The 23,240-nt window shown below is 39.2% G+C and overlaps 1 protein-coding gene across 3 annotated transcripts in view; it reads right to left on the bottom strand.

Moving 5' to 3' along the window:
- Positions 1 to 7,030: 7,030 nt before the first annotated feature.
- The window catches only part of PPP1R21 (protein phosphatase 1 regulatory subunit 21), a 31,451-nt gene continuing 15,241 nt past the window's right edge, over positions 7,031 to 23,240 (bottom strand). Inside the window, exons 10-22 of one of the 3 annotated variants that reach the window (XM_082277120.1) lie at positions 22,042 to 22,143; positions 21,875 to 21,963; positions 20,706 to 20,842; positions 19,975 to 20,067; positions 18,519 to 18,646; positions 17,991 to 18,143; positions 17,121 to 17,213; positions 15,740 to 15,973; positions 14,319 to 14,354; positions 13,010 to 13,126; positions 12,001 to 12,099; positions 9,814 to 9,942; positions 7,031 to 8,003 (exon numbers count right to left, since the gene is read on the bottom strand). In XM_082277120.1, coding sequence (XP_082133246.1) covers positions 7,974 to 8,003; positions 9,814 to 9,942; positions 12,001 to 12,099; positions 13,010 to 13,126; positions 14,319 to 14,354; positions 15,740 to 15,973; positions 17,121 to 17,213; positions 17,991 to 18,143; positions 18,519 to 18,646; positions 19,975 to 20,067; positions 20,706 to 20,842; positions 21,875 to 21,963; positions 22,042 to 22,143 — 1,440 coding nt within the window. In that variant the 3' untranslated portion in view covers positions 7,031 to 7,973. Of the gene's footprint in view, positions 8,004 to 9,813; positions 9,943 to 12,000; positions 12,100 to 13,009; positions 13,127 to 14,318; positions 14,355 to 15,739; positions 15,974 to 17,120; positions 17,214 to 17,990; positions 18,144 to 18,518; positions 18,647 to 19,974; positions 20,068 to 20,705; positions 20,843 to 21,874; positions 22,144 to 23,240 lie in introns of all 3 variants that reach the window. The other 2 variants (XM_082277119.1, XM_082277121.1) reach the window with 2 other exon arrangements.

The raw sequence follows: 23,240 nt of genomic DNA, 5'->3' as shown, positions 1-23,240 counted from the left end.
CAAAGTCCTGCGCCCCGGCTGGATTCATGGGAGAGATTTCTGCAGCAGCGGTTTCGAACACCGTGACCCTACGTGCATACTTTAACATCATCAGCCGAACCACTAGAAAACGTGAGAAAGGCTCCAGGAATTCAATTCACTTCGAGTATTAAATGAAAACACTCCTCGCTTGCCCCAGTCTCCTCCCTAACAAGGCAAAAGTCATGGGAATGTGATCCCGTAGGATGCCCGGCACCCAAAGCCTCCCGATTTCCGCCGTGATTCAAAGCCCCGGGTACCCCTGGGCAAAGGGAAGAGAGGGAAAGAGGAGAGGAAAGGAAATGGGAGGAGGAAAGAAAATTTTTAAAAAAAATTTTAAAAAAGAGGGGAAAAAAAGGAAATTAAAAAAAGAAAAAGGAGCCAAATATTTATGTTAACTGTATCACGTTCGTAAACCAAAACAAAAGAGCCCCATCCACCGGCCCGTTTCAAGCCAGAACTTCGCGGCTACGCCTCAACTACCCGGAAAATTCCACTTGGGACGGACCCCCCCCGGGCCCCGCTCCTCTGGCGCGGCTCCCCCGGGGCAAAGCCGCCCCGGTCCCGCTCCTTACCCGCTCCTTGCCCGCTCCTTGCCCGCTCCGGTGCCGCCAGGGCCCGCCCGCCGCCGGGAGCGGGGCAGCAGCAGCAGCGCCGGGCCGGGGGCGGCGGCCGAGCCAAGCCCCGCCCAGCGCATCCCGCGGGAGCATCGCCCGGCGCGCCGGGAAAGGCAGGGGATCCCGAGGGGAACCGGCGCGGGCAAAGGTCCTCCGGGGGTAGGAGATCCTCCGAGGACATGCAGCAGGAGGCTTGGAGAATGTCTTAATCACCCGCAGGTTTATACAGTTGTGTTATCTTAAGTGATAGAAAGTCCTTGTTATCCATTCCCCTCCGCAGGCACCTAGCAGAGGTGGCACGGTACCGTGCAGAAAGACTGCTCCCGAAAGGCCAGAGCACACAGATAGAATGGGGAGGATGAAGAGGGGGAAACCAGCTATAAAACCCTCTAGAGCATTCCCAGGGACATGGAGCAGAGCTGCCAGGGGCTGCAGGCACGCAAATTGCCCATATGAAAGGCTTTCAATAGCAGTGAGAGCTCACTCACAGCAGCGAGCTCCGGTTTCTTGTGTAATCCATCCAAAATTCTTTGTGAAGCGTTACTCATCCACTCCAGCTCCACCGCTCTTCAGTGGTTGAAATTTCCCTTGTATTTTAATAAGGAAGGACATCCTTCTGATAATAGTTTTGTCCGATTTATCTTCTCTGTAAAGTTTTCTTATGTTTTCTCTGAAAATGAAGCAATCCTACCTCTTTGTTTTATGCATGGGAAATACTATGCAGGCTCTGTCTGCATTTGCAATAGAAGTGCTCAGTACAGCTTTCCCTACAAATAAATTCTTCTGTAAGCTTAACACCATTACACAAATTGCACCAGGACAAACACTGGCCGTTCGTGGTTTGCAAAAATTCTGGGTTTATCTTAATTTTAAAAAATCCAGTGCCAAATCTGGCACCGAGTTTTTTTCACCATAATTTAACCAGTAACTTGCAAGCCAGTGAATTGTTACAATCCTCTCACCTTGAAGGTCCTTCCTGAGCACTACCAGCCTGAGGCCTGCAGGCTCAGAGCACAGGGTTAGGCAGATCCACCTGTAGCCTTGGAAGTGCCAGAACCTCATCCCAACCTCTTCCCGCTGGAATTCCATCCCTGTAAGTCTTCTGCCCTTGAAATCCAGGCCGGATGTCAAAATTGTATTTCCATAAAAATTGTACCTTACATAAACAACACAGTCTTCTGCCTTCTCCCAGGACACACACAGCCTCTTAGCAAAGGGAACCAGTGGATCAATACCCCCTGTTTTGCCAAAATGCCAGGAAATTTGAAATAATTTCTAATATTTTCTACATACTCCAAAATGAGTCCTTCAAACTCTCGTGTACTCCTGCACAACACTCAATGAAACCTTTTTTCCTGTTTGGCTTCCACAATAGCTCTTCCTAGTGGTTTTCAAGTGGGAAGGGTATTAATTTCTCCTATCTCCTTATCAAAGCAAACATATCTAAAAATAGATCAGATTTCCTTTTGCTGAGACAAGTGCATACATTTTCAAGACTATTCTTCACCAGTAAATTCTACTATCACTTCATCTTCCAAAATAATTCAGTGCAATATAAACTCAAGCATCAGAGAAAAAAACCCTGATACTAAGATTTTAAATTCCTTACTATAATTTGACTTTGATGAATAGCATATGCAGAACAAATTAGAACTATTAAAATTACTTCCACTGTAAATACAATTTGAAGAACTTTTCACATAAAGACACGGTATCATATATTGCTAGAGGCATTTATAAAACTCATTCAACATTCTGCAACACCAACAAATTCAGTTTACATTGCTGACTATATTTAAATTGATCTTAACATTATTTGCAGTATATTGCCCTTTTTATAAAATGTTTACTGTCTATGACTATTTTGTCAAAAGTGAAACCTGTCAGTTCATATCTGGCTAGAACCAAATATTTGTAAATAGAGACAGAAAAACTCTTGCTTCTGGACTTATTTTAACGCTTTGTTCTACTGCTTTGTTTTTATTTTTGCAAGAAATTTCTGCAAAAGTTCATCTTATCTAGGAGTTACTTCTGTATTTTCTTTTGAAATGTCACATTCTTCTTCTCCTCCCATTTAATGAGTCTTTCACTTATGATTGCTATAAAAAACTTACGAGCTTAGTATATTCACTATTTGAATGATGTATATTTATTACATATAAATTGGTTATAGAAATTTAGCATGGTAATATCCTTTCTGTGAGAAACTGAGTCCTTGTTGGCTTCAAACATTCCTGATCTCATGGGCTAGATCAATAATCTAAGAGAAAGTTTTCTTGCCTGCACGTTTGGACTAAAAATAAACCAGATTTTCCAAGACTTCAAAAAAAACTTCTGGTCAAGTTGATTGTCCCCCCTCCAGGTGCATATTTTCTGTCCAACCCTGCACATGCTACAGACAATTTGAAAGTCACTAAGTATAAGGCACACAAGAGGTGCAGCACCAGTTCCAGGATTACAGCTGTTCCCTATGCCAAAGGCTGCAGCTCATGAAAGTGCACTGAAATTCTCAGTTCAGACCTTTTCAAGCTCATAACTTCATTAAAATAATCTTTCTTGGATACAGGGTCACTATTCAAGCACAAATTGAAGACTTAAATCCAAGGGAAAAGCAACTTGAAGCTTTAAGGGAGGGCAAGCAAGGATGAAGGCTCTGTCTGGGACAGAAAGGGAAGTGTGTAAGGGGAGATGTGAGGTGTTCTCATACTCATTTCAGAAGCAAAGGACTTTATGCAGAGGGAGTCTGCAGGAAGCTACATGCCACCCTTGACTAGATTCCAAGTCAATTCATGAAAGAATCCCTACTGCCCAAAATAACTGGAGATTACCTGGACTCTTAGGTTTTGTGGGTTTAAGCCTTCTCAGGACAAAGCCGTGCTGTTTATGGGAGACCATAACTACAATTCTGACACCAGGCCTGGGGTTCAAAGGCTTCTTCCTTAGTTAGGAAGTCATCAGCTTAGAAAGTTTTGGACTCACAGGGTGAATTAGTGCTAAAACCAAAACAGATAAATTGTGATTTCTACTGTTATCTCTGCAATTTCCATGTAAGATTATAACCAGAATTCTTTTAGGGCTGCTCGTGGGGTGTCTTGCCCTACAAATGAAGCCCAAGGAGAACCACACTTCTTTTTTTGCAGCTCAGCATTGCAGCAATGCAAGTATTTGCCCCTGTAAGGAGCTGGGTGATTCTGAATGAGCATTGACATGTCTAAAGCTGCCTACACACACAGCAGAGGCTGACAATGAGAGCTGCCCCGGGCAAGTTTCCATGTGCTGCAGTTCATAGCCCCAGTCAGGCCCGGGATTACAAAGGTCCCCCAAAGCTCTTCTCTATCCCCCCCTATAACCAAGCTGGCAGTGCTGCAGGTACAAGTGCAGTTAAAAGAGAGTTTTTAACTCTGTGATTAAAAGAAATATGCAGGAATTTGGGCAAAAATGGCCTCTTCTAAACAAACATGGTTTTAATTCACAGCTGAGCAAGACTGCAGGTAGTGGCAGAGGCAGGAAATGCAGAATAAGACAAAACAAGCATTCTTAGAGCAGCATCCAGCCTTTGTGGGAGGAAGTAATCAGACCTCTGGCAGCAATTACAATTTTTTACTGCACTAAGCTTTGTTTTTATTATGACCCTGCTGTTGCTAAGATAGTGCTCTCAAATTACCTTACATACAGACTGTATTAAACAACAGGTTTGCTCAATTTACAGGGCCAGATGGTTCTCCAAAGTTTAATACATTATTGGGTTTACACTATTAAAAAAACCCCACAGCATTCACACTGCTCAACCAAGCCAGTAAATAACTCCTCCCTTCTCCTGATAGGCACTATGTGGATACAAAGTTTATTTCCTTTCCTGTTTGCTATTGGGGCCTTGCATGTCGGAGCAAATCCATTTCTTGGAGCTGTAGGAGTGAAGTCAGCATCCAGGAAACATGCTGGGCCAAAGATCTTCACACCAAAACTTCATCTGCCAGGGAGGGAAGGTAAGGCAGGTGGAGCAGCAGGATTGCAAGTACAAATTAGAAATGAAGCTGGCTCGGGAAAAAGGAAAAATAACCATATAAACAGCCAAAGGTAGGAAACCAAACTGTTTCAGCCTGGACATTTCACATCCATTGAGAAGATTGTGGCACCATCATGCCATGAAACACCGAGCTGGTTCAGAATGAAACTGAAGGGATTAACAGGAGATGTGACAAACACCACCAACTTTAAATCAACACTTGAGCTGATTGCTGTTTAAATCACAGATGTAGCAATTGAAAATAAGCATTGTTCAAACAGCAATGGGATGCACCCTTGCACAGCTTATGACGTCAGCCTAAGATTGCTGTTTTAGAAGTTAAGCTTTCAGGCAGGGAAACCTCTGACCTCCAGGAGCTTAAGGCCTTCTAAAACAGTGTCTTTGGTGCTTCTCGGGCAGTTTCAAACTGATGAAGCAGTGGTTCTTAAGAGGGCAATCTTGAAGTTAAATTAATGCCTGATTACAGCAAGTATTTATTTTGAACACACAGAGTAGTTACTGGGGATGTGCTTTCAGAAATCTAGGATAGCTGAACATTTTGAAAGCCTTGAACATGTTAGTATAGCTTTAAAACAAAGCTCAGAAAGATTTTTTGAAAATCCAATTAAAACCATTAAAATAGTGCTGTTTTCTGAATTAGCCACTTAAGCCCGAGGGTGAGAGATTATTCATGAGGTGCCCAACACTATGGAGAAATTAATTCAGCACTCTAAAAATGCTTTAAAAGCTTGTGTGTTTTAGTGAGTTGTCATTTAAAAAAGTAACTGACATTGGGGATTTTCTTTAACCCTGGTTTTACACTGTATTGTGCTAAAGGTTTTAACACAACACTCTCTCACTGGTTTCCCCAATTAACCAGCTAGGAAGTCAAACACTCACACTGCACATCTTTGAAGATTAATTCCAGTTTTAGTAAAATTTCCTTGCCCAGATTTTGTACATTCCACGATACTCTGCACATATCATTGCATACAAAGCAGTTCAAAATCATTTTTCTGGAAAACTTTGCCTCAAAGATGAATTCTTGGCTGCGATGTTGAAACAAGTCTTCAGGTTTTAATAGCAGTAGCCATTTACACATTTAACAGCACTTGAGATATTCAGAAAGATTCAGCATCACCTGGTTAGCAGATAATAAGCACAAATTACTAGGGCATTTCCACTTGATGCAGTTTCTAATGCCACAGAGTTAAATGTAATATCCTGTGCCTCCTTACAACACCTGCTACAGCAGTATCCAAAACACTGATTTAAACCTTTTTTGCCAGATTTTAATTTTGGGTATTGATAGTTTACAGTTGTCTAGAACTTACTCAAAACATTTCCTTGAAAAACTGAAGGCAGTTTAAGTGACCAGAATTGTCCCTTCCGGAGCTTGATTATTGCTGATTGGTGAGGGGGACACCCAAATACACCCCCAAGTAATAGTGCAAAGAAAAAATGCTGATAAATTGATGTACATTGGAATTATACCTATACATTCTCTATGAATTCCAGCTTGGATATTGGGGTATACTCTGAACATGCATTTGATTTTTTAACACAAATTCTAAACACACTGTATTTTTATTCAGCCATGTAAAAAATGGCCTAAGCAAAGCCTTTCTCTGAATGCAGTGACCTATGAAAAGTAGTATCAGTAAAAGTAGTATCAGCTCAGTAATTTCATTCACAGAATAACTAGATTAGTACCTTCACTGCAAGATGAAAATCCTCAGAAAAGGCAGCTTCAAAAGAACTGGATGAAAGCAATTAGCTTCCAGCCCTCAATGAAACAGTTGAAGCTGTACCTGCTTCCATAAAATGGTTGGAGAGGAAGCCAACACTTCCCAACCCTCATTAGCACCAGCACAGAGTTCTTAATTCAACATCAGTAAGAAACCCTGCAGGCTCCCATCTCCTCTCCCTTTCACAACCACTTCTATTTTGCATTTCTGAAAGGAAGAACTATCAGAACAAAGAGAAGCACTGAGATTACCTAGACTGGTGTAACTACTCCACCAGCAACAGCTGGAACACCACACCACAATGTCACACTCTGCAGCCTGGGCATAGCCAGAAGTAAGGAAAAAGTCAAACTGGTTTCATGTAGTTGATTTTATTATTACATACTGATAATACATATCAACACATCTGATATCAGAGTAAACCCTTATGGGACAAATAAGTGCCATAATGGAAATTATGGAACAGAAGGTTGGTGTGGAAAGTGTGGAGCAGCACAGCATCTGATAAAAAAAAAAACCAAAACAAACCAAACCAAAAAAAATACAACCAAAAAACCAACCAAACAAAAACCCAACCCAAAACCAACAAATCCCACCCCCCAACAACAAATCAATGCTGCAAAAACATCTTAGGAGAGGCCTAAAGTTCACACACTTCTGAAAACACAGGAAAAGCCATGTGCATCCCCCCAGTGAATCCATCACAACTCAATTCCATGAAGACCTTTTGCAAATTCAGTGTTTAAATCTTCTACATATTTCATATTCTTCTTTACTGTAAGAGAGCACAGTAAGCTGATCTATTCTACACACATTGCTTCACTCTTTTGGGGCAAATGACAGTCACAGTTTCCTCTAGCCTTAAACAGCTATTTCAAACAATATATATATACATACACGTGTAAACAAAATGTTACAGAAATGGCATACAGCAATTTCATAGAAGTATCCCAATTCAGCTATTTGTGCTCTTTACCTTGGAATTCAAAGTACCAAATACAAGCAGGAAAAGTTTTCCACTGTTGTAGTCTAATGATCCCATTTACTTGGTGAATTTGAAAAATCATTTCAAGCCACAATTTCAATTCATTCTAGAGGGCTGAGAACAGGAATAATACATTTACAGTAACTGCACAGCTTGCATGGTCAAATAAAGTCTCCAGACTTGTTTCTGAACTGTTATTAACAAGTAACGGAATGTACATGTGCTGACAATTAAATGTATAACTCAAAGATAGACACCTACTGCACCAAATTTGTTAATGCAGAAACATATTTGAAAATATACAAAATCTGAAGTCATTACATGAAACCAAAACCTGGTTTTAAAAAGTGCACAGTAAAAACTGAAGGTAATTACTATATAAATTATCCACAGAGTGTGTATTTCCTGGTTTAGAGCCAACATTAAGTTCTGTTTTATCTGTTACAAGTTCTAAATATTTTAAAGCCATTTACAGCACCAATTCAGTTTTTACTAGACCCAATACCAGCCTCTGCTTCCTGGAACAAACAGGAACTGGATGATGAATGGTCACTGTCTGCATCCTGTGCAGCAGCAGCTTCCAAGGACTCAGCTGTAAACTATCGATTCTTGTTCTTTTTAGAATTTCCCTGCAACAAGAAACAAGCAAACAGAACACTGAAATTCAGGTAAGGAAATCTAGACAGGTAACATACAAAACCTGATGTCTGGTAATTGATGCCTACAGGAAACAAAGAACAGTCAGACTGAAAAGAAACAGTCCACAGGCATTTAATATTGGCAGATTGTAACTGTTTGCTCTGAAAATGCCTCTATTTCTGTAAGCACAACAGAGGCAAGTACCAGATATTTCAAATTAGCACAGCAGCTCCTTACTACAACTGAAAACTGTGAAAGACATTTGAGGTACATCCCAAGACACTCAATTGTATAAATACCACTAATATTGTAAGGGCAAGTCAAATCATTATTCACCTTCAGGTGCTATTTCAAATATCTCCTTACAGAATAATTGCCTCAAATAAAAGAAAAAAAAAAATCAATCCCCCACCCTACTGGGTTTTTTTTTCCAAAATAAATTTTATTTTAATTCAAGTTGTACGGATTATTCCTAGCTCAGAACAGAGTTTGTTCCAAAGCTAACTAACTCACATTTGACCTGCAGTAATTCCACAAAGGAAATGTGGAGCTTAAAACAAAGTTCTGTGCAATAGTTACTTGCTGGCAATTCTCAGTCTTCCTATTTCCTGAAGATAACATTTGTTTTGAATCTAACCAACAACTCTCTCCAAGTGATAAGGGCTTTAACTGCATCATTTTGATTTCCAATTAATCACCACCTACATTTGGTAATACTTTAAAACCTGGGTGGCTTCTGTTATGAGATTCTGAGGTCCTTACCCACAGAGTACCAATTAAAGTCTTAGAAGTACAGCAAGTGAAAAATTCCAGAAAACATTTTATAAAAACATGTAGTGCTATGGTCAGTATGCAGCCAACAGCTTCCTTCTGGAAACACAAGGGCTCATACACCACAAAATAATTTAAAGAATACAATGCCAAGTTAAATCACTCAGAAATCTGAAGAAAAGCAAGGGGAAGAGTTTGCTCTAAAAGATAAAAATCACCATCACGGGACCTTTAATCAGAACATGGAATTTATTTTATTATTTTTATTTTTTTAATCCTTCAGTGACACCTGCTTCCATGCATTCTGCAATTAAGGAGAATAATGCTCATTTATTTGTTTCACAGTCAGACAAGTGAAGGGCAAAGGCCTTCACAACATCTGTTCCTCCCTAGAACCATCAGAATAGGATATACCATGGTTTAATCACTACTGAAAACAGCAGACTTCTGTAGTTTTCATCATTAGGTAAGTTAAAAATCTGTTTCTGACAAGTGGGTAGACTCCTTGCTTGGAAAAGAATTCAAGTGGGCATTTCAAGCTCACAGAATAATGTAACTGGCAACTTTTTCATTCATACATGAGGGACAGACAAGCTAGAATATGGAACTGAAACAGAGGAAGAGACCAGCTGCCAAGGACAGAGTCTGCTGCAACCAAAAGGAGTGCAGAAGGGACACTTCTACCCAGAATTTAATCCATAACCACTCAGCATCACCAGCTGGATTTACAAATAGCTCCATTTTCACCACATGTGAACAATAAAAAGGTGCTGATCTGCCATCACTTTGAGAACCTAATGTGAAGCAGTGACATGAAGAGCTTGCTCTTTCCCACATGTGTATTTTGCAAGAATTTTTTATTCACTGAAACTTGAAGGAGCAAGCTTGGAGCTTCCTTTCCAACTGGCTCAGAGCAAGAATTACAGCTTGTGAGCTGGTTTGTCCAAGGGCAGGACTGCAGGAACACCAAATGTAACCCTCACACCTCCCAGCTGCAGCCAGCGCCCCGTGCCAGCACTGCCGACTCACCTTACTGGCCATCTTTAGCGTATCGATCTCTTCCCTTTGCTTGGTTAAGGTCTCATTCATACTGCACAGATGGTCACTCATCATGCTTAACTGATCCTCATAGCTCCTCTTTGTCGTCATCAATTCATCCTAAGGGAAAAATAAAATAACCAGAGGCCCTTGGCTCAGTATTAATGATACCTGGCAAAGCAGCACGCTTCCACCTCCTCTTAGTAAGATCCACTTTTGATGCTGAGTGTGTGCAATTCACCAATGCCTCATGAAAGAAAGTCAACAGCTACTTCTCTTTTACCTGAAGTCTCATGCATGGTTTGTTCCCTTTATTTTTGTGCTGTTTCCTTTAGATTTTTCCCCCACTTTTTATGGCTTACATAAAAGAGTAACAGCTAAGTTTTCCAACATCACTTCCAGCCAGAAAACAGGTAATGTTTATAGGGTTAAAGCATGGCTTGTACAAGAACACACACGGCATCCAAAGCTGAAGGAATCACCACTCCACATGCAGTTACAGAGCTATGATCCCTCTGGGATTACAGAGGCATGGGGGGACAGTGTGCATGACTAGAACCCAGCACTGAAGGGACACATACACTTTAGGAAGGACAGAAGGGATGAAATCAATGCTTTAAGTGAAGGAGTGGCTTGAAAACAACTAAGATCTCCTAAGCAGGGGAACAACCAGGTGATATGACAGGCATCTGCTGCAAGCAGATAAAAAATCTTCCATCCACAGACTCTGATCCTCATTAGGGATTTTAACTACTCTGGTACCTCCTGGAAGGGCAGCAAGGTGGAACACAAGCAACTCAGGAGTTGTCTTGAGAGCGGCAAAGAACTTCTTAATACTAGTGATTAGTGGGACCAAGAGATGCTCTCTGCTGGACCCTGTTACTCACAAATAAGGAAAAGCTGGTCAGGGATGTGAAAACCAATGGCAGCCTTGGCTGCAGCTACCATGAGTTAGTGGAATTCAGGATCCTGAGGGAAGCAAGATGAATAGTAGAATTACAGCAACCTTAAACTCAAGAAGAGTAGATTCTGACTTCTTTCAAGGTCTGCTTGGAAATATCCCAGGAAAAACTGCTCTGGGAGTTCCAGGGGCCCAGGAGAGCTGAATGACCAAGGACAGAACGAGGAACGATCCAGTGCCTAAGACGTGGAGTGACTGTGGCAGAAGGCCAGCATGGCTGTACAGGAAGTATCCAATTCCACAGCTTGATCTGAACTCTCTTCTCTGACCAAAGGATGGGGACAAATTACCTTCAGAGGACCCTTCCAACCTAAACAAGTCTATTATTCACTATTATGCAGACTACTAAACATAGAAATGATGTGCCTGCTATCTTTTCCTAGAAAGTTTTAATATGCAGCTGGAAATTAACATCTCCTGCCGAGTTCAATATCAATTGTGGAATTTCTTAAAGGAACGGATCAAAAAAGGGTTTAAAAAGGACTGTTCATGGACACAACTGTTCAAAGCTTGCAACACTCTATTCACTGCCTGTATGGAGCAATTTTGGTACTCACCATCACTGAGAGGTGAACAATAATAAAATGAACTAAGTGTAAAGAAAACATGAAGGTATTTATGAACTGCACAAGTTCATATATTAACAATATTACTATAGACTTTATTTTACCATTGGCTCCTTTCTCAGCTGTGTGGAGGAGATGGACAAAGGGACAGAACTCTCACAAGATGGCTTAAGAGTCAATTATTGTTAACAAGAGCTTCTTAAAGATTACCCCAAAATTATCTTTGCTTAATATTAAGGTATCTATATTTAAAAAACCAAAATCAATCTGGCCTTTTTTAAAACTTTCAGACTCAGATACAAGAAAGGATTAAGAATTCCTTGTATCATCTGAAATCAGTCACACAACCACAACTTTTGACCTTTAACCTTCCCCCATTTTCATGAAAATCCTTGACATCAAATGTGCTAAAACACACGTCTGGCCACTATAATCTTTTCCTTGGAAGCACGTTCCACTTCAACTTTATACCTGGGATTCAAAGAGTATTATTTAAGGCTCTTCTCTACATACCATTAGAGTTTTTATATGCCATGACTCAGGACCTAGTAATGGCATGGCCAGGCTAGATGGTTGTAATTTTTCTGCTCCCACTTCCCCTTACACACAATTACAAAATGCATCTATTACATTACAGAACAATTTACTTGCCTGTAACCTGGTGATGTTTTGACTGGCAAGCTTCAACTCTTCCGTGAGCGATTCCTTGGATTTCTCTGCCAGAGACAATCTTTTGGCAAGTGCTCGACACTACCAAGAACAGGATAGGGAGGGCAGAGGGAAGGAGAGTCAGTTCCAGAGCATTGCCTTGTGGCATCCTTAAGTGGTTGCTTTGGACTTCTCCATCTTTCTGTGATATTTTGACTTCAAGAAACTTAGTCAGAGCTTGTGCACACTTTTAAATGCAAAGGTAATGCAATAGTTGACATTAAATGTTTCATTCTACAGAGCTACTATATTGCCAATCCTCTAGATATCATATTTTTCACGTAAATGCTACAAAACTTTTCATAAATAAAAAGCAATACAAACAACTCACGCCATACAAAGGCTCAAATATCACAGAAAAGATGGTTCCTCCAAACTGTGCCATCTTCCATTAAAAAAATATTTAAGAGGATTTGCTCTGTTAACCTGGAGCTTTGGTGTATTCCACATCGTTTATTATACAAATCAAAACAGCCACTACTTTCAAGAAAGTTCCCTCATGACTTGAAATGAAAAGGAAACCATAGATACAATGAATCATCTTGTTCATTCTTGTAGTAGAACTTATGCCTAAGAACCAATTTTCCCTGGAGAGCTGTTTCCATTACTTCATAATACACTCAAATATTTTTGAATGACATCAGCATCACTTTAAAATTAAACCAAAGCTTCCTTGGTAACTAAAGCCAGCTGCTTCAGCTTATATGAACAAACCTATACATGATACACATTATACTTCTTAATACAGCCAAGACAAGGCTACCAAAAGATTTATTAAACATAAAAAGTTCTTTTACAGTATCAGTTTTTATGCACACTAGACCACAGTCTAAAAATATTCTAGAAACAGATTTTTATAAAACATTATGCTCCATATATTGGAACTCACTTTCACAGCACTTGCCTGTGGAAAGTTCAAAAAGAGATTTACAGTCATTGCCTTCATGCTCACCTCAGCATGGAAGTGCACTGATTTGCTGTCAGCAAGCTGCAGGTGAGAGGTCAGCTCTGCTATCCTTGCCATGTAGTGAGTTTTTATCAGGTCTTCACGAGACTCAACATCTGGAGCCTGGCAAATCAAAGATTTAAGCAGACAACATTTATGTTTAGTAGACTAAATACCTGAATCACAACATTGCCTCTATACAGATTTTTCTTCTTTCCTTCTGAGGCCTGCCCACTCTTATCAAAAAGCATTAAATTCCCCAAACACAAGAGACAAATTACAGCAGGTCACACTGCAATCTGTCACTCTGATGGTGACTCTAAATGTCACATTTCCTTACAGGACAAAGAACTGGCTGCAGAGGTAAGAATTTACCTCGCTTTAACATAACAAGTGTCTGATGAAGATGAAAATCCACTGCAGAAGTCAACAGCTTTCACTTACAGGAAAACTTACTGTCTCTTCCCAACAAGGAAGAATTCCTTCACATAACTCTATTTCAGAAGCTTACAAAAGCCGTAACTATTACTAATGTTGCATGTTTCAGAAGTTCCTCTAGACATTTAAAATTAAAAAAGAAAATAAAAAATAAAAAAGCCCAACAAAACTCAGTAGTTTACAGACTAACCCACTGGAGGCAGCTTCCACATGATTTGTCATCACCTTCAAGTTCAGCACTATGCAGAAGCCTTTAAGAACTTGTATCAGTTACTATCTAGCTCCCTACCCCTTTTTAAATCACACTTTGAGAAGAAAAGGAAGAGTAAACTGAACTACACATCAGTTCACTGTGATATCAGAAAAGGGAAAGCATTATCTCACTCTCAGAAGTTCCTGCTGGGGCAAGTGTTACATTACAGCAGGGCTAAATAAAGAGTTAACATCTAGACTAACAGCCCATTCAAGGTTTGTTTCAGTGTGACCTCTCCTTTGTACCCCAAGCACTGCAGCCAGGGTCTTTTATTCAGCTTGAGCTCTTCCTCAAGGGTTAAAAATGCAGGCTTGGACTGCAGTTTGGGCTACTGAGGCACAGACAGAGCAGTGCTTTCCTCAAATTACAGAGAACAGACCCTGACTCCAGCTCACACTGCTCCAAAATGCTTAAATGGGTAAAATAACAGTTCACTGACAGATGAAGAAAATTAAGAAACACATGCATTTCAGAAATTTGACCATATAGTAAATACAGACTACACGGTCAACTCATGGCATTATACTGGAGTATTCTTGGTAATTAGACCTCTGGAATAAGTTTAACAGAATCAGAACTGAAGTATTTAACAGATGGACTTTAATAATGTTTAAAACAGATTACCTTTTCATTATCAGTAGTTACAGTCAACATTCCAATCTAGAACAAGGAAGAAAATACACTTAATGAGAACTGCAAAAAAATAGATACCATAGCTGCATTTTGGTTTCAGTCATAGAAGGACTTTAAATTTAAACAATCTTGCAACTGTTCAAACTGAAACAAATTTAAGTACTTCCACCTGTAACATAAACAAGAGTGGTTATATGAATGCCTTGAACAGAATTAAACCTGACACCAACTCTCAAAAATTTATCTCCTGTCTTATGATGTACACAGGGAAAAGGCAATAAAAGCAACAAGATGCAGCTGGGCTTGTATGGTTATGCAACTGCTTGATCATATAAAACTAATTCAGAGCCATGTTAGCACACTGAAACATTACTTGTCATATTTAAGAGGATGGAAAGTCAACCTGGATTTCTTGAATACCTTCCAAACGCCATCCTTTCCACTCTGACTAGTAAGCACTGACAAAACTCTACAGGAGTAGTGTATGCCAATAGCTGGTTTCATGAAAAGAATATCTTCATAGAGAATCAAAGGGGGGATTTTTCCCCTTGATCTCAACAGGACTATAGATTTATGTTTATGGGAAATATTAATATAATATGTTGACCTGCGAGTAGCATTATCCTCAAACTCCTAAGGATTCAAATAGAGGATCAAAACCTTAAGACGACAGTTTACTTCAAAACTGGGTATTTCAAAACAATCCAGTGGTTATTTTTATCCTGGAGCAGGAAAGTGGGAAGGACAAAAAAAAAAAAAAAAAAAAAAAAAAAAGAGGATTCTATTGAATGCTGAGTTGAGTAGATTTATTATTTCTTACAGATGACATTTCTGTTAATACCACTATGCCACTTCAGAAGTGGAATTCAGGGGAAAGGCCAACTCATTTTAAATATGTGCAGTAAACAGGAAAAAGCCATTTACCAACACAGAAGAGCAGGGAAAGAATGCATGCTACATTCAAAAGCAATTGGTGAACCCAAACTGACCCTAGTAAGTCTTCAAACCCGTTTACAAACACTACCTACCTACTTCCATTTGCTTTAACATACCTAGAGATGAACAAAAGTATTGGAAACACAGGCCCAACCCCAAATATATACCACTTGCAAGGTTTCCTAACTACTGACAAATCTAGAGGTTAAGCACCTATTATTTCCCCCCTCAGTTACAGAAGTACAGAACTACAAAAATATCACCACAATACTAAAGACAGCGAACAAAGTCTCAAAAGCCAAGAAGTGCCAAACTCTGCAGAAAGCATTTGCAAGCAGCGTTGCAAATACAAGGACCCCAAGAGTGAATGCTTTTCAACACAGTCAAAAGGCTTTCATTTTTAGTGTTCCACTGATCAAACAGCACTGCTACTAAAGAAAGTGGAATTTTCTCTATTGAAGGGAAAAGTCACTTACCAGACTAGTGCTCTTAATAGGTTCCCTCAGACTCTTTTCTGTGGTTTCCTTCTTTTGTTCTGCTACATTTGGCAAAACAGAACGCTCCTGGATAGTGTCAGTTAAATGTCCACTAAGAGAGTTCTTCAGTTTTTGGTTTTCTTTCTCTAGCTTTATTTTAGCTAGCTGGGCCTCCAACATCCAGTGTTCCTTTTCTTGTTCAAGTTTTGCAATTTTCTCCAAACTCTGCTGGACCTTTAGGAGAGAAAGTTTACAATCCAGGTTATTGAACCCAGGGAGAAAAAAAGCCACACACAGGAAATGTTTGAGGACAGTATTATTTTAAAACACTACATATGTGAGCTAACAAAGTGCAGCAGGTAAACTGTTTTGAGCTGTGTGCTTAGCTGTGGCTCTTTATCAAAAATGGCCATGTGATTTAACTGGTTTGAAACACGCATTACAAAGGTATAGCTCATAAAACTGGCAACATCCTATCCTAAAAAAATCAAAGCAGGGAAGAATTTCATAACAACTTGAAAGATGTGTACCTGGACTATCACTACCTTTTCCTATACTAGAAAGGCAAACTCACCCTTCCCAGCTGTCCCACCTCACACAGACAGAGCCACCCACTTTGTCCAGGTAAGAAAACAACTACGGAACAGAACACATCCAATCACTGCACATTTCTGCTGAAATTCAGTTCACTCCTACTAATACACTTAGAATATTGGCCACTGCAAAAAAAAAAAATCACCAAAGTATTTGCTTCTGTAACAGTTCAATAACAATGAGTCAAGCACAGGCTGAGTATACAATAAAGAAGTGTCAGTATTAACTAGCTATTCTCATCCATATGAAGCAATGGACAAACTGTGTAGGCCTTTTAAATACCATGTTACCCACCCTGCTTCACCTTCCAGAAAAAAAAAAATATATAGGCATACTGGAAGACAAACTGTAATCTATTACTCTAACTGAAAAGAAAAATCACTGCTCTTAACCAGTGCTAGTAATTCCTGCATAGTCCAAAAGAGGACTTAAAACAGTACACAACATTAAAAATTAATGCCTTCAGTAGTCCTTATTCCTGTCTTTATTTTGCATTTAATTGAATTATTAAAGATTACCTGTCTTCTTGTATTTCCAAATGAAGATACCAATGGCATAATCCTGCCTCCTATATCTATCTGCATATACATTCTGCAGACAACTCAGCCTGATATGGGTAAGTTTTACTTTCAAAACTCTACAAGACATCTACAGTCCAATTTTAAGGTTCAGCATATTCATATATACCTACAAATGACCACAGACATAGATATGTGGAGACTTTGATATAACTTTAGCTTTACAAAATACACTACCATATATGTTAGTACAATGTACACCAGAATACCTGCTGTGCGAGACCTTCTCTGCTTTCTGTAGAACTCAGGAGAACTCTGCGATTGGCTAAAGCCTCTTCATAAGGCACTGAATCTGCACAAGGCTGCAGAAGAATCAAAAAACCCCTCTCAAAACATATTACACACTAGATGAGAACAAGCATTCTACTTTTATTTTCTTACTACTTTCCTTACTTTAGTAAAAGGAAAAAAAAACATGTTGCAAGTGCTTACCAGGCAGTAGGAAAAAATGGTTTGAGCTCACAGGAAATACTGCTCCAAAAGGTACAATTGATTAAAAAGTGCTCAGAAAACTCCAAGTGTTAATTAATGATCAAAGGCATCTTAAGGTCCTCTTTACAGACAGTGATTTAGTAACAACTGCTAAGCACACCATCACTTAATTGTCAATTTTAATGGGGACAAGAGGGAAACCTGGCAGCATTCAGTTTTTTGGTTCAGCACATTTTCTCCAGGGTACCTCCTTTTCAGCTGTCTTTTTTCCCCCCTACTGCTCTCCACTGTCTTCCAGTGAATGCAAGTGTAAGAATATAATAGCATTCACTCCATATTCCTCGTGAATACAGGAGGAAATTTAAATAAGCAGCCACCCTTCTCCTTGGAGTCTTGGCACAGAAATAATTAGTGGAAATGGGTAATGGCAGAATTGGCACATACCCTTAGTTCTGAGGGCAACTATGGTCTCTAAAGTTCTCAGTAGCATTATTGCACTCAGGGTTTCATTTCCTCAGCCAAAAACTGTCATTCAGAGAATCTCTTCCATTCCAAATACTGCAAATCTTTAGTTTGTATTCTCTTTGGCACAACCAACTATCTACAGAGCTGCGCTCTCTCTGTGCAAGCATGCTGGCTGAACAAACCTTCTTCAAAGACTTCATGTAAGCAGCTGCCTTCTTCTTGTACTGCAGCATGCACTCAGCTGAGAGAGGGCTGATGAACTCTGTTCCTCCCTTAGGGCCATAACTCAGCGAGGTGGTGAAGTGATCCAAGTTGTTGCTAAAGAACGAGGCCATCTAGACACATCAAGAGAAGTGGCTTTTTGAATTAAGTTGACCAGAAAGATTCTTTGGAGCAATTACTCTTTCAAAAGACAAGTATTCAGTGAAACTGGACTTCATAACAAGACTTTGAAACAAGCTACAGGCTCTTCCATGTAACTTAGATCTCACTAACACAAAGCATCCTCTTCACAGTATCTGCTTTTATCACTCACTCAGTTGTTTTTAACTCATAGCCTGAAAACATTGTAAGAATCAACCTGACACTATCATTAACATCATTAACATCAGAGGCACACAGAGATTTTCTAAATCATTCAGCTATGCTTTATTTTTTTCTTAAAAACCTGCACAAGTTAGGGAATCATATGAAACAAAAATATCCATTACCTTGCCTGCTCCATTTGTTAAAGCAGCAACAGAGGATAAAATACAGTCATTTGTAGTTATGAGTTTCTGTGTGGCAGTTGGAACATCCTGTTCTAAAGTAGCTTTCTGACTATAGTGCTTGGAAATATCTGGAAAAGGAAAAGCACATTTATGCCAAATTAAGAATACAAAACTTTGTGAAAGTCACTCACAAAAGCATCTTAGCCTAAATATATCAATTTCAACAGCACCAAAATTTAAAAAGAATCAAGTATTTATCATGTAAGAACATTGTCAATTTGGCCTAATTTAAAAAAAAAGTAATTGTTTGACAACTGAATATTTTGCACCTATTTTACAACAGAGTACTATTGCTACAGAATGGAGAAATCCCAGCTCATCACCACCACAAATTATAATCTGAAGTAATCTTAAACAGTTCAAAATTAGTTGGGATTGAGAAAGAAGAGAGAAATCAAACATTCTGGAGTACAGGAATGTGAGACATTAAGCACAGCACTTCTGTTGATAGTTAATGAATCCTACTGACAGTTTTCTTCAGTACTTTTATTTTCTGTATTTCCTTTAAAGTTGGGTTGACTTTGCATTATAGTAACCATACTAAGAGGTAGAAAGTATTTTAAACTTATGCTACAAAACTCTTGGCTTAGGGTCTCATTTTGTTTGAGGTACAATCTTTAATGTAACTTTGTTTTTTTTAAACAAGGACACTGCAAAATGGGGCCATACTATTCATGCTCTTAGGAAAAAAAAATTTTGCTTAAAATTATAAAAGCTTAATTTTTAAACAGCTGACTAGTAAATATAATAAATCTCTATCAATTATTTTCTCTCCACAAACAGCTACATGGTACTGAAATTCTAGGACATACAGGAACATCAGTTTTAAAATTCTGAGTTATAACCAAGTATCACTTCACTGAAAACATAACATATCCATGCTGTTCTGATAAAGCAAAGTAAGCCATTTTCCAGAGAAAGTCAAGTTTCAAAAAGAACCCAGACTTCCTCGTAAGTTTTAGTTATATATTCGTGCTAAAAATACTCAGTAACCTAAAGATAGGAAGGAAAAATTCCACTTTGAAGGCAGGTACTAGGTCAATGCCACATATGTAGAGAAAAATATGTACATTTCACAGCATTCCATTCTGTATGCTAGTTTCAGCAGAGCAATGAAGTTCAGAAAGTAAAGTGATACTGCTCAGGAAAATCTGGAGAGCCACAGTTAAATAATCCAGCAACTCTGAAGAACAAAGCTAACAGAACAGAAAAATGAAAACCATGCATAAATGTCTAAAACAAGTGGTTAGTAGGTTTAGTTTCTTAGCTGGTAAAGGTAAAACAAACCAGATTTATCATATATGATACATTTGACACTGTTACAGAGAGAGTACACGTGTGCTGTGCTAAACAGAAAGAAGCAAAGCTGAAACAAAACAACATTCCCAACTCTCACCTTTTAAAATGCCATGGAATCCATGAAGACTTGCAGCAATGTTTGTAAACACAAAGTTGTAATTTGTCCTAAGGAGTCCTTCTGGTCTTGTACCTAAGAGTACCACGTAAGAAGGAAAAGAAAACCACAACACTAAGATTTGACCATGAATGAAAAAAGTTAGCTTTGAAAATAATTCCGTTTCCACCTACTAGAACCATTTGCATGGAGTATGAGTCATAACTCATTCATTTACTTAAATTTTCCCTTTCAATATCAAATGTACATACATTCAACTTTGCCAGAGTAGGCATGTGAAAGACTTTCAAGGTCCCTAGATTTTATTCAGATTCCATAAGAATCAATTGTTTTGGTCTCAAAAACAACACATACAGAAAGACATGTTCACAGCTGCAGGAAAGACCATCTGGGCCCTTCTAAAGGGTGAAGACTGAAATAACCTGAAGCTATACAATAACCATTTCCTACTGCTGTTTACAGGATGCATTTGGAGATAGCTTCCCCACACACATACACACAAAGGCTTTACCTCATTTTATTCAGTCATTGCCATGACAGTTCATAATAACGTTATGAAGACAAGGAGCTGGAAGTGATGATTAGTAATAAAAATGTAGCTTATTAACAACTTCATAATTAAGAGATGACAAAAGGCACACTGTCAGTCATACTAGAAAAACCCACAGAAAACCAGTCACAGGGTAACCAACCAAGCCAGAACTGACACTCACTCGGTAAGGCCAGAAGACTGACGTAGGTGTGTAGCTTCTCAAAGACTGCAGTCAACCTTTTCATATCTCTGTGCAGCTCCATATTTCTAGCTCTTAGAGCAGCTGTGCAAAGAGAAGACTCACACTCTTCTTCCAAACTAGGAATATATGAATTATTTTTTTAAAAGCAAGCAATTGTCTTAAAAAACAAATTCATGAGCTTTAGAGTAGGTAAGTGTTCCCTACCTCCCCAGTCCAAAGCAAAAGCAGACTAGGAATTTATTTTAGAAAGGTTAACATAGAGGAAGTTAGCAATACATGAAAATTACTGTGTGCATCTCCACACTTAGGTGTTCCTGTCACAAGCCAGGAATGACTTACTCTAACAGCAAGGAACTCATTGCAGCAATTTAAGTTTGAAGACTTTTCCCTCTACTACATAAATTCTCTTTTGCTTCCTAAGGAGCATGAGAACAGGTATAAAGGAGGCATAAATCAAGATTTTTCTTCTTCCTTAGTCCAAACCCTCTCTTAAAGCAGTTCTTTGCACCTATAACTCACCTCCCTTCAATCAACTCAGGAACAAAGATTTTCACAGCACAAGGGATGTGCACCTGGCCAAGTTTTACTACATTGGTATATTTACTGAATGATAAATGACCCTCAGAGAAGCTCAAGGCATTACCAGTTTCAGTGCATCACACCTGAATAGTATCAATGCTATTGAATAACATTAAGAAACATGACTGAAAGATGCACATATTTTTAAAGTCTCATCTGGGGGTTGGGGGTTAAGGGGCTTTAAAATACATGTTTGTAGTCCTAATGCCTTAAAAAAGCCATGTCCAATCTCAAGGTTTAGAAAACAATGTGAAGAAACAGAAAGAAACAGAAAGAAACAGAAAGAAACAGAAAGAAACAGAAAGAAACAGAAAGAAACAGAAAGAAACAGAAAGAAACAGAAAGAAACAGAAAGAAACAGAAAGAAACAGAAAGAAACAGAAAGAAACAGAAAGAAACAGAAAGAAACAGAAAGAAACAGAAAGAAAACCAAAAAAGAGTTCAGCCTTTTAATACAGAACAGAAGGCAAAGCGTTTTAAGGTTTGACTTAATATTTCAGTTGTAGGTGCTGACAATGCTGCATGCCTGATAGAGTTCCTTTAAATTTGATCTATCAAATGAAAAGTACCTTTTTAACTGATAAGGAAGAATCTTTCTTAAAAAGCCTAAGTAGGAAGCTAAATGTTCTGAGAAGGCTTTCAATTTCACAGTTGTTTCCTGAAAGGAAAAAAAAGAACAGGTAAGTGGTTTTGCTCTGTAAAAATCTTCCTGGGTGCTAAGAGGAGGAAAACTTACCAGGACTGTCACAGTATCCTCCGTGATGCTCTCGAACAAGTGCAGCATTCCTTCCTCCAGAGGGCGAACGTACGAAGCGTTTTCATGGAGATACTGTGAGAACTGAGGGCAGAGAGGTTTTAAAATGGTGCTTGCTGACGGCTCGTGTGAACTCTCTCAATTTAACAACCGAACGGGACATTTTGGCAAAGCCCCCGTCACCTTTAACGATGCCTAAGATTTCATTAATGAGATACAACAGTCCAGTGATGTACAGCAACCTCTTCTATAGGGCAAAAACACACCTTGAGGGAAAGTGAGAAGTACTGCAAGTCCAGGCAAAACCTCACCTGGGGCTTTGCCACAGCATCCTGGCCCATTTTAACTGCCATGCACAGCACACCAAACCTTCGCTTTTTAGTTTTAAATATTCTTGCATTCCTTTCTCAACTCCATCCAGTTAAGGCTAGATCCATGCACCATTTGGCCACCAGAATAAACTATCCCACCTTCCTCCCAAAAGTTGTTTGGATCCCAGCCTTGTCCATCAGCACAAACATTTGCAAAGCTATGCTGTGCAAAGTACTGAAGAACTAAAGCCAAGTTCAAACTGACAGCAAGAGATGTCTCTTGATCTGTGACCAGTCCAGTTTTCAACACGAGCCAATGCAAAGCACGGAGCTCCAACTAATCACAGGAGAACTCCTAAAACTATGACAGGTTTGGGCAATAATCAAACTTTGGCCTCATGGACCTGCCTGACTTTGCTAAAAATTGCTTAATTAAATCCTACAGCTAATTTTGCCTTCAAAAAAGCAGACCTGAGAACATCATGTGTACTCTTACACACAATCAAAATGTAACAACACCACCAGCTTTCCATTTTGGTACCTCAGTATCACAAAAAACTTCTTCCACAAATTAATACAGGTAGTCAAAAGCAATCCTGGTTTTTATTTTACCCCACAGAAAGATACCTTCACCTTTGATTATTTATACCACAAGAGCAGCTAAAGATCCCAGGCAAACAGAATACAAGAGATTTTAATTATTCCTTGTATTATTACAGTGCAGTAACACAGTGTTAACAAGAAGAGTGAGATGCTAAGCTCTCATCCATGCATGCACAAACCTGGATGGAATTAGGGAAAATTCCTAAATCTAAGGAGGAAGAAATAACACATGCAGAATGCTCCTGGCTTGTGTTGCAAGAGAGAGAA

Source organism: Coloeus monedula (assembly GCF_965178545.1).
Source record: "Coloeus monedula genome assembly, chromosome: 2".
In the NCBI taxonomy this organism is placed as follows: domain Eukaryota; kingdom Metazoa; phylum Chordata; class Aves; order Passeriformes; family Corvidae; genus Coloeus; species Coloeus monedula.
This window is presented reverse-complemented; position numbering and strand designations above follow the sequence as displayed.